Here is an 11,920-nt window from a genome sequence, read left to right on the forward strand (position 1 = left end):
AACATACTCTGACAACAATTATTAATATTTTCTACTAAAGGCAGATTTATATAGACAGACAGACAGACAGACAGACAGACAGGTAGGTAGGTAGATAGATAGACAGATATTCTTCTTCAGGATGGCTTTTGCTGTTTTCAACAAACAATAAACAATATTGATTCATTGGTTCTTTGAAATATGATTTATTTATGATATAGACAAACATTTTAGCTCAAAGGAAAATGAGCACACAGGTAATAAATCAAATCATGGTGACTATGGTTCCTACGTGGGGTTGTTTCCTCCGGACAGCTGCAGTGTAACACGCCCTGCGCATGCTCACTTCGGCCCTTCCTGTTAGCTTAATGCTGCAGCAGCTAAAGTTAGTGGCAGTAAATCGGTAGTTGTGATTTGTCTCTCGGGACATTGGAGGATTCTTGCGAATGGTGACATCAGCGCGGCGATGTGAGTTTTTACGCAGACAACCAACTAATAAACAATCCACTTCCGCGTTAGCGTGACACTTGTTTTTCACAGTTTATCTCGTTAGCCAGTTAGCTGAGCGACACCGAGCGACCGCTGTTGTTTAAACGGTGGAAAAAACTTCTCCGCGCGGGACATTAACAACGCGACATCCCACCACTGTGTACACGCGCGCACCCCTCCACCGCAGGACATGCGCCACGTTAGCTAACCGACGCAGACGAGGATGGACAGAGACTTGTTGCGGCAGTGTCTCGTGTTCCACGGCGAGTCCCTGTTCAACAAACTGAAGTGCGAGCAGACGGAGAACCCGGACTTCCAGGCGGTGGCGCCCGACCTGTGCAAAGTCACGAGTGAAAGGTGAGTCTCGCACGTCCAAACGGGAAGAACGTGCGTTTATGCGCAAAGGGGTTCGCGTGATACCAGTTCCGCGTCAGGGTTGTGGAGCTTTCCTGCATTTGCACACGTGCGTTCACCCACAAACGATCCCTGTGCACATGTATTTGGATTAAAATCAAAAGGTAACGTCCATCAGTGTATTACAGGTGTTTAAACCCCGCCCACACTTTGAGATCTCACACTTAAGGGTTCAGAGCTCTTGCAATAACAAGCCTGAGGCCCTGGACCGACTCAGCAGGTTCACGTCAAATCAAATCAAATCAAATCAAATCAAATCAAACGCTTCAGATGAACTTTTATTAAAACACATTCCATGATTTGACAGGTTGAGTCCGAGCTCAGCTGCCAGGTTTGTAACCACAGTAAACTGGGTTGGACACATCACCCCGGCTGCAGCCTCTTGACACAGGCTGTCAATACGAGAAGGATTTAAAGCTTGTTTTAATTACTTGCATGGGAACATTGTGGTGTGACACACCAGTATGTTGGAGATGTTTTGACCTCATTCAACCCCGATCACTCTTTGAGATCCTTCGACAGGTTCTTGGCTAAAGACTTTTAAAATACAAACCCTGAGGCGCTGGACTAACTCAGCAAGTTCCTTTTTAAATCAACGCTTAAGCACTTTACAGCATTTTACCTAATTCTAGTTTCTATTAATGTGTTGTCATGCATACATTTCTGTCGCACCTTTAGTGTTTTCATTTGAAAGTTAGTCAGAAAGTTGTGACTCTGCACAGAAGTCATCTAAAGCTCCGGGAAGTTCCAGGAGTATCTTGAAGATCCCTTCAGACTCTTAAAGTTTTCATGTATTATCAATTTCACGTTAAACTTGTGGAGGTATCCTGCGTTTTTATAGCTGAGCTTGGTCAGAAACGATCCCTGTGCACATTTATCTAGATCAAAACATGTTGTGCATTAACGTGCATATCACCCTATTAACTATATACTGTGCATAGACGTGTAAAGGCGCAGATACTTAATGTAAAGTAAATAATTAAGTAGATAAATAATTCACATTGTTCCAGATGATTTTTCCATCGTATTTTCATTCTTTGACTGGTTTTACAATGAAAACAATATTGAATTAAGCTCGATTTGTGGTTTTAAAAACATAGTGAACCCTGCCGATACATTTTAAAAGTATAAATCAGTATTGTACTTAGTTTCTTGATTCAAATATTAATAGTTTGATCTATAAAATGCCTGAAAATAGGGAAAACGTCTGTTACAGTTTGCTGAAGTCTAAGGAGATGACTTCAGAGTTTTTTCCCCAATCAGGAAACCAAGGCTTAAACATTATACCATTTTCAGGAAATCACCACATTTGAGAAGCTTGAACCAATGAATATGAATAATATTTGCTTTGAAATTAAACGACTGACTGAAATGAAATCAATCTATTATCAAAATCCTTGTGATTACTTTTTTTCTTGACCAATCCATTGATCATTTCAGCTCTAGCCTTATTTTGAGGTCCTTTTCATTATTTGTTGGTACGGTTCTCGTCTCTGACTGTTTAGTGCAGCTCTAAAATTAACAGTGTGAATTTTGAGGTCTGTAACCAAACATTAATTTCTCCAATGAAGTCATTCCAGACAGTGTGCAGTAACTCAGTGTTTTCTATTAAAGCTTTTAAAATACTGTTCACTTTTCTGGAATGAATTAGACAACGATTAGTTTGTCAAGTGATAATTCTTAGAGCCAATGATGAATGTTTCTGCTTTCTGTGCAGCAGGGGTGAGGAGCAGGACAACCCCCTTGTGGAGCAGTTCATTGCGAGAAAGGCTGACATCCTGTTCTGTCCGTCATGGAAGACCACCACTCCTCAGGAAGAGGAGCACGAGGAGCAGGAGGAGGAGGCTGCAGGTCGGTGCTGGTTCGACCTCACGTCTCAGGCCACATCTACACCAATGTGTCAGATCTTTAGAATACCATGTTGAAAAGAAGGCTCAGTCCTCTCCTGCTCTCTTTGTTCACCTGTACTGTTCAATACTGGTTTGTATTGCTCATCAGGGCTTCAACCAACAATTATTTTCATTATCAGTTTATCTTTATGTTGTTTTGTCTATAATAGAAGTCAGAAAATTATGAAAAATACCTGTTCTACGATTAAAGAGCTCAAAGTAATGTCTTCAAATGTCTTGTGTTGTTCAAACACTGATCATATCACTGTTTTCTTATTTCCTGCGTGTTTGATTTGTATTTCTCCCTGTGCTCTTCTCAGAGCCCTATGCCATCATGCCACCACTGGAGTTATTCATGGAGGTGTCGTACGAGGAGAGAAGATCCACGCTGTACAGAGACTTGGAAAAGGGAGACATTGTGGTGGGCAGGATCAACAACATAAGAGATTACGGCTTCTTTCTCACTCTGCTGTGCATGGCAGGAGGACTGAAGAGAGACATAGAAGACCTGGAGTTGTCGGTGAGTCAGAAAGCTAAACTAACAGAGTACATGACTCAGGTCATACATGTTCTCACACATTAAAAATGGCCTACTTCCACTTAGGGTGATGCCTCATATCATTAAATTAAAGAAAGAGAAAACTGGATCTGCCAGTTTATCTGGATCCGCCCCACAACAATTCTTGAGTAATGGACAAAAGATCTGTTCCAAAGGCTTTGGGTTCTTTCTGGTTCCACACCCTTCCCTTCCACCAAGTTTCAATAAAATTGGATCAGTAGTTCTGAGGTGATCCTGCTGACAGACAGACAGCATTGGAAACGTAACCACTTTGGTGAATGTAATAAATAATGTTGGCCAGATCCAACTGTGTGGTTCTCTGGGTTTCTGATGGTTCCTGGTATTTACATCCTGAGTGATCAGAATCTCAAATGCATTCACACCTGAGATGGAGGCTGACACCAGGTCTGAACTGGGCCTGAGTGACTGCCATTGCTATTCCCCAGTGTGTTTTTTTTTTTTTTTATGAACCACACGGGTTGAGATCTTATGCAAACAAACGTGTGAGAACTGACATTATTTGTACATCTCTGGGAGTGCTCCATTCCAGATGCTCAGCAGATCAGGTGGGAGCGGGAGGAATTCACAGAACTACATAAACCTGTCCAACTGCCTACCCTGGTTAAATGACACGTCTGGAATCCCAACCAAACCAGACAACCCAGAACAAAGAAGGAATGAGTTGGTTTGCTCAACATCAGTGATTGAATTGGTGTTAACTCTCAGTCTAACTATGAAAGATTCACAATGTGCTTCAGAACCTGGAAAACTAAAAACAGTGAAATTGATGCATTTTTGAATATTTGTAAAACCACCACATCCATGAGTTTTTCTAACTCGTTATGAAAACACAATGCAGTTCCCCCTAAAACCATTTCACTTTGAGATTCTCAAGTATTTGGTGTCATGGGTAAATGCTCATTAATCAGTTTGATTCCTCCTGCTCCCCTGACCTTTCTGGATTCTGTACGATTTGAAAACGTGATTTCCTCTCCACTTTTAGGCTCTGTGTCACATCAGAGAAATTCCCTCCACCGGCAACCACGATGATCCTCTGTCCTACTACCAGATTGGTGACTTCATCAGAGGTTAGTGTCTTGTTTGGCTTTGTCAGTTTAGTTTTTACACATAGATAGATAAAGTTGGCATTTGTTCCCTAAAGTTATTACTAGGCTCTGATCCTTAAAGTGACGGTTGTGGCTAACTGGCCCAATACTGATAGCCATAGCCACGCATACCTTCTGTAATTTCTTCCCGGTTTGCCTCTTGCTGGTGTTTAGTTGCAGACCATAGTTGTTAGTTCACACTGGGTCAACACACCAGCGTCTATATAAAACAGCATGGTGGGATATGACCCATCATCAGTGTGTTACTGCCCTCTTGTGGCGTCATATATTAACACCCAAAAAATGAAACCATAAACACCAGTATAGGCTGCAACAAAGACTTGACTCAAACTGGTTTGTTTTTATAATGGGATGAGACCTTTTTTTGATCATGTAGTTTTTTTTAAGAAGGTATTTCATCACCAAAACAACGAATTTGTTGTCAGAAGGTGTTAGCTTGTTGCTATGCTTAAGCCTTGTTCAGACCAACATTAGCACAATGGTAAAAATACATACCCCGATGTTACACATTTGAAATACTTTCTCAGATTGCCCTCTCGAAATCCACCCATTAGTCGGAACTCCTTACATTTCACACGTAGAACAACATAACTTTATTTTGTCTGTGATTATTTAATGTTTTTCCTCAATCTTTATTGAGGACAGATGAAGTAAAACAAATCTCCTCCTAAGCTCTGTGCTTTGTTCTTCCCCAGCTGGAGTGAAAGACATTGACCGCTACCAGGAGAAAGTCACCATCTCCCTCCAACAGACGTCTCTGTTGCCCGGCTTGGGGCACGTCAAACTGGGGGTCATCACCCGAGAGGAGCTGCCCGTACACTACAGGTAACACGATAACATGATAATACAAACCACAAGAAAATGGGCAACACTGAAGAGACTTTGGCAAACTAACACAGAATGAAACACACAACGTGTAACTTAACAATATAATGTTTTAACAAGGAAGAAACAAGACCAGACAGATAAAATGAGGATCAAACGGTGGAACATGAGCAGAGAAAATGGAAAAATGCAAAAGATTAAATAATGTATATAAATATAGGAATAGTCAGTAAAATAAGAACCAATGCCAATCATTTGTAAAATCTTTCACAGGGATTTAAAAGAAGTTGTAGAAAAAACGTGGGACACAATTTCATTTAAAAATGTCATATCAAAGAAGTAATTCTATTTAAAATAAGATGTACGTGATTAGTCTGTTGATCACAGCAACAGCTTCACCCTGTTCTTCACTTGATTCTCACTTTATAAAATTGTAAATAGAACAATTAGATTTTTGGCTAACACTCTTTACTTTATTTGTTTACAGCTTGATGTGATTTTTGTGACTATAACGGAAAATAAACAAACCTATCAAGCTTGCTACGGCTTGAATAACCATCATGTTTGTCTAATATCCTCATTTATTGTTCTGCACAGATCCTCTAGTGTTCTCAGTGCTCCCGCTCGAGTATGGGACTCTTCCCCGTTGGTTCACTCTGAATCTTCTCTTTCAGTCGTAGCGTCCGTGCAGCCAGTGACTCCAGTGAGACGTACGAGTTTATTCTGAGGCGCTGCCATGGTTACCACAACCCCTCTGTAGTGGAATACCTGCTGGACAAGGTGCGAATCAGTGACACCCACCCACCGTCAATGATGAGAGGACTACAGAGGTAAACATGTCGACTGGCTTGACCTACTGTTTTCCCAGTAGTTGATTCAGCTTTCATAATATGTTATGGTGCTTTTAGCAACAGGATTGATTGATTGATTGATTGATTGATTGATTGATTGATTGATTGATTGATGAGTAACTCACTTGATTTTATAATGACAACCCAGAACAAAGAAGGAATTAGTTGCTCAACATCAGTGCTTGAATTGGTGTAAACTCTCAGTCTAACTATGAAAGATTCAAAGTGTGCTTCAGAACCTGGAAAACTAAAAACAGTGAAATTGATGCATTTTTGAATATTTGTAATATATACACAACCTCTGTTAGCCAAATTTCCACTTCAGGGATAATAAAGATCATCTGTCCCTCAGTCAGGTTCTCTTTGTAAAACCTTCAGTAACAGTGAGAGTAACAGTCTTCGGAGTTCTTACCTGTGTCTCTTTTCTCCACAGTAAACTTTTCCAGGCGGAAGATTTTGCCTCTGCCATCAGGAAGAAACAGTCTGCATCCTGGGCCTTGAAGTGGTAACGCTAAACCTTTTCAATTTTGACTGCAGCTCATAGATGGTTTTCGCTCTCTTCTCCCTCTGGCTGCTTCTTAGTGTGAATGTAACCTTTATGTTCTTTCTTTTCAGTGTACGTGCAGGTGTGGACCTCTTCAAACATGGCCGTCATGTGGAATCTATGAATGAATATAACAAGGCCTTGGAGATCGACACTAACAATGTAGAAGCTCTGGTGGCACGGGGAGCTCTGTGAGTTGATTCTTATTTTAATACAGGATATTTTACAGATTCTTATATTTACCAGGGTCTTTGTCATTTCTACTTTATCCATTTACATTTGAAAAATAAATTGTTCACATCGTTGCTCAGGTACGCTAACAAAGGCGGCATCATGAAGGCTATAACAGATTTTGAGAAGGCTCTGGAAAACTGTCCAGATCACCGCAACGCCAGGAAGTACCTCTGCCAGACGCTGGTGGAGAGAGGAAAACAGTAAGCACTTTATTTTGTGTATTGACCCTGTTAACAGTTCAGAGTGGTGACATCAGAAGTCAATAATGGTTTAATATACGGTTACTCAATATAGTTTTTGATAAACAAAACATGTCGGCGCTTTCTCCCAGCTTAATTAAACCTTTCCTCATCTGCACCTCCTAGTACATTTACAACATGAGCGTCAGTATTTCCACTTTCAAACTTCTTGCACTAGTGTACAGTTAAATTTATGTTTAGAAGACGGCTGAATACCTAAAGAGTTTGGACATTACCAGACTTGGGTGGAAAACTGAATTGACGTGACACAATGTGACAGAAATGCTGTTTAGGAACAGATGAGTCAGCATCAACTGGTGTGATTTGTTTTCAGACTAAAGATTAGGACAAGGTAGAGACGGGAGTGGCTCCAGGAATTTTGTTAATTATTTGTTACTGTAAATATACCTCAAAGTTTTATTGTGTGTGTAGGCTTGAAGAACAAGAGAAGCTAGTGACAGCGGAGGGACTGTACAGGAGAGCGTTGTCTCTGGATGACTCGAACCCTGAGGCACAAGAGGCCCTGCACAAGATCACAGACGCGATACAGGTGAGTGGGACCACCGCACTTGACGAGGGGTTTGGGGGAAGTTTGCAGGTATGCACGAAGTACATCGTATACCAGATGCTAACAACAGTGGGCATATCAGAGCTTGATGCTCTTTATTAAAATACAGTATAACAGATGATGTCAGAAAACAAATAAAGTAGTTGTTGAAGCAAATAAACAAACATTCCTTTGTTTTTTTTCGCCCGATTCTTTGTGGGTTTTTTGGACGTTTCACAGTTTGGTGTGTCGATGGTGAACACCAACACGCTAAAATCCAATACCGAGCAGTGGGAGAGCATCTGCATCCCACTGTATATGAAAACCTCAATCATTCTAACATCACCAGTGTGTGTACAAACTTTAAGAGCACTGTTGCAGTACAAGAAGCAACATTTCTAAATAAAAGTTGAATTTGGTTGAAATCAAAATACATTTGTTTTCCTATTCAAGTTATATTTAGCCACTATCTAAACTCAATACATGTTCGGGTTATGAGCAGCTCATCCATTTCTTATATCAAAGGGAATATTCTGTCTTTATACTGTCTGTCTAGAAGAATGGATTTGGGAAAATCGTCTGTATAGGTCCAGACTTTCAGTGAAGGGATCTAATGAGAGAGCTGTCCATGGTGCTGAATCATGTCTGACTGCATTTACAATGGGATAAACCATAGTCTGTAAATAGAGATGGACGCCATGACGGCTCCACAAAGGTGAAACCAAAGTGTTTTGATCACCTCCTGGTGGCTGGCTGTGTCATAGGTCATAAGCCCCACCTCCTCCATGTTAACGGTCACCCAACACGTCAGATACGTTTTTCTCAAAGATGGTTTCTGTCATTTACGTTAGCTCTTATCACACTGATGTACTTGCTGCTGTTTGTAATACTGATGAAGTGTTTTGGTGTGTGTGTGTGTGTGTGCAACCCCGGAACTCTGCCCTTTGACCCTTCGACTGCCACGGCCTTGTCACCTGTCTCGTGTGGGGGGTGAATAAATCAATAACTGCACAATGACAACGACTTCTCTTCTGGACACTGGGCGTGCTGCCATGTCTGTGGTCCAACACGGTAACGTTGAAACCGTCTCTCTCTCTCTCTCTCTCTCTCTCTCTCTCTCTCTCTCTCTCTCTCTCTCTCTCTCTCTCTCTCTCTCTCTCTCTCTCTCTCTCTCTCTCTCTCTCTCTCAATGGGGAACAAATGCTGTTTATTTTCCCTGCACATCTCTGCCCTCTGTCCTTCCATCCAACCGCCTGTCTGCCAACTTCCTTACTCCTGGAATCTAATCACTTTTCCTCTGGTAAATACGTGTGCATTCCTCCGTCATTCTGTCACCTGTGGTTTTTAATTGCGACGCTCTTCTGTCCTTCTTAAACTTTTGATTTTCCTTTTCCTCTCCACTTTCTTCTTGTGACGTAAATAACAAAATAAATAAACGAATGACCGAATGCCGTTTCTTTGGGGCCTCGGTTGCATGCTTTTGGGTCATGGTGTGTGTGTGTTTGTGTGTGTTTGATTGAATATGTCTGTGGGCTTTTGCGTGCCTTTGTTATGCCTTGCCTTGCCTTGCCTTGCCTTGCTCGGTGACGTGAAGAAATCGATTCGCCTGCAAGAAGAAGCGCAGGCTAAGGAGCAGGTGAAAGATAAGAGCGGCCAGACCAGCGCTGAGAAATTGCGTAAGATCTTAAAAGAAGAGAAGAGGTGAGTTGGTTCTAATCTTTTAAAGGTACGGGAATGATCAATCACCACGTACCGGGTCGCTAGTTTTAATGTGATGTCATTCTGAAGCATTATTAACATGTTTTAAAACTTATTTTGTAGTTTCAAATGCTGGTAAGGCCATTCAATAATGTAATAATGTAAGTAATGTAAAATGCAGCCCATTGATCAGGATGAGAATATCAGTGGATTTATGTTCCCTCAGAATGAAGAAAAAGCGAAAGAGGTCTGCGTCTTCCTTGTCATCGTCCTCAGCTTCCTCCAGGAACTCCTCTGCTTCCTCATCTTCCTCCTCCTCCCGTAGGAGGTCCAAAAAGAAGAAAAAGAAGCGTAGGAGGTCTGAGCGTGGAAGTAAACGCCACCGTAGGATCTCCTCAAGGGGGAGCAGGGGGAGTGAGGAGGGTAAGAGTGAGAGAAATGGGGGGAAGGATGAGGATGAGGTGGAGTGGTATCCCGCACCTCCAAACACCTCCGCCACCTTTCTCAACAAGAAGGGAGGCCCGGGGTTTGGAGAGGGGGATGATGAGGAGGAGGTAGAGGAGAAGATCGGTGAAGAAAGGATCTCTCAGCTTTATTCTTTGTCGGCAGCCTCAGATAACGAAGAGTCCGACTCCTCACGTAGAGAAACCAAGAGAAGGGAGAGCAAGGAGAGCAGGACGGGGAGAAGGAAAAGCAGAAGCCCAGAAAGAAAGGATAGACGGAGCAGAAGTAGCGAAAGGAGGGATAAATACAGGGAAAGAGAGAAGGAGGATAAAGGGAAAAACAGTGACTCCAAGAGGAGAAGTAGCTTAGATGAGAACAGGAAGCGGAAAGTGTCGTGCTCATCAGTGGACTCGGAGTATTCACGGAAATCTAGTTTCTCTGGTTCTGCCTCCAAACTCCTGGAGAACAGGTCAAAGAGGAACTCCGTCGATGGCAGTAGGTATGACAACAGAGGGAGGGAGGACATGAGCGAGGTAGAAGAAGTGAAAAGAGAGAAGGAACCTAGACAGGGGGGGGCGGATGGAGGATTGGGTAAAAGTGCTGGAAATCATAAGGAACAGAGAGGTGTGTCTGGGGAGAGCTCTAAGAAAGCCCTTCCCTCGAACCTCCTTGATATCTTCAGCCAGATTGCAAAGTTTGAGAAGGATAAAGGAGTCGGGCCCAAAAAATAACTTCAAAACAAAAGCCCAGAAAAGGCCAAAAACAAGTGTTAAAAAAAAGAAATGGATGTTTGTGCCATTAATTCAACTGAGAAACTGTCGATTGAATGTGACAAGTTGGTGTCAGTGGCAAAAGGAGTGAATCTGATTTGAAATGTGTTCTCTCTGGGGGATTTAAGGCCTGTAGTGAGCTGTAATTTTTGCTGGATAATAGTTGTCATAAAAAAAATGTTCATCTGAAAAGATAAACAATTAATAAATAATTGGAAAAAAAAATCTCAAAATGTGAAAACCTCATATTACTATTGTGAATGCTGATCATTAGTGAAAATTCATTCATTTCTACTTGATATATCATATTTAAAGATAACGTGACCAAATATGATTTAAGTATCAAAGACTACATATATTGAGTATTTAGTCAATATCATACATTAGCTGTGGTAATTTCCCACTTTACAAGCTGCTGCATTAGTTGTCCTGTATGTGTCACATCAGCTGCTACAGGCTTTAACATGTGTTGTTCTTTGTTTATCTCAAATTGAGACTTTTCTCTTAAAGGTTATATATATGACATTTACTGCCACTAGATGTCGCTCTCTCACCAGCACTCATGTTCTCAGTTGACCAAAAACTGAGAACAGTTCAAACCAAACTTGCTAAAAAAGAACTCACACAAACTTACCTAAAACTACAGAAACCGTCTTTGAGTTAAATTAGTTTTGATGATCAGATCCCAACACTCAGTGGGAGGGTCACTTCGTTTTCTCGGGCACCATTTCTCCATGTTTTTAAATGGAGAATGAGTCTTGGCTGTGATATCAATGATCAGGATCTCAGATATATAACCTTTAAGAAGATTCTGCCTTGTGTCCATTTGTCTGTTCTTTCTGTAGCTTGTTAAATATCTTCCCAGACGACTTGACTGTTAGTTTCACTGTTCTTTTTTCAGCTTTATACAATACAGATGTTCCAGTTGTGTGCCAACACGTTTTCTCTTGTCGTGAAAAGAACTCGATGAATAAAGCGTTTACAATGTCAATACTACATGTTGTGATCCTTAAGTCTTTGTGTTTGAATGAAATGATGTTTTACATGAGGTTGATCGTTGACAGTTTTCTACAACTTTTGTTTTGTGAGGAGATTCACATGATGGAGTTTCTCTTACACTTATAACAGCCCTTTAATATTAGACTAATTTATTATTTGTTTTTTAAATTACTAATTTTAGAAATGCACTACATTGAAGAAAGAAACATTTTTCACAGCTCATTTGTAAAAATCAAAAGCAACACGTTTGAAAAAATGATCGTTTCCCTGAAACTGTTCCACTATTTTACAATTATCAGTGCAAGTACTTAA

The 11,920-nt window shown here is 41.1% G+C and overlaps 1 protein-coding gene across 4 annotated transcripts; it reads left to right on the forward strand.

Moving 5' to 3' along the window:
* The first annotated feature begins 315 nt into the window (after nt 1-315).
* On the forward strand, nt 316-11,600 carry ttc14 (tetratricopeptide repeat domain 14). 4 transcript variants are annotated; one of them, XM_035176501.2, is made up of 12 exons: nt 316-825; nt 2,600-2,733; nt 3,092-3,291; nt 4,334-4,418; nt 5,153-5,282; nt 5,957-6,112; nt 6,567-6,638; nt 6,749-6,868; nt 6,989-7,111; nt 7,583-7,700; nt 9,292-9,398; nt 9,622-11,600. In XM_035176501.2, exons 1-12 carry the CDS (start codon nt 692-694, stop codon nt 10,568-10,570), a joined length of 2,328 nt encoding a protein of 775 aa, XP_035032392.2. In that variant the 5' UTR covers nt 316-691; the 3' UTR covers nt 10,571-11,600. The 4 variants fall into 4 exon arrangements, with proteins under 4 accessions (XP_035032392.2, XP_047198904.1, XP_047198906.1 ...); XM_047342948.1 differs by having other exon boundaries at nt 2,603-2,733; XM_047342950.1 differs by having other exon boundaries at nt 320-447.
* The last annotated feature ends 320 nt before the right edge of the window (nt 11,601-11,920 follow it).

Source organism: Hippoglossus stenolepis, chromosome 14 (genome assembly GCF_022539355.2).
Source record: "Hippoglossus stenolepis isolate QCI-W04-F060 chromosome 14, HSTE1.2, whole genome shotgun sequence".
NCBI lineage: Eukaryota > Metazoa > Chordata > Actinopteri > Pleuronectiformes > Pleuronectidae > Hippoglossus > Hippoglossus stenolepis.

Bases quoted from the DNA above. Each gene is read 5' to 3' on its own strand.
- ttc14 (XM_035176501.2), top strand. From the start codon at position 692: ATGGACAGAGACTTGTTGCGGCAGTGTCTCGTGTTCCACGGCGAGTCC. The intron at 5,283-5,956 runs GTAACACGATAA...CTTCTCTTTCAG, and splicing joins GAGCTGCCCGTACACTACAG to TCGTAGCGTCCGTGCAGCCA. The intron at 6,113-6,566 runs GTAAACATGTCG...TTTTCTCCACAG, and splicing joins ATGATGAGAGGACTACAGAG to TAAACTTTTCCAGGCGGAAG.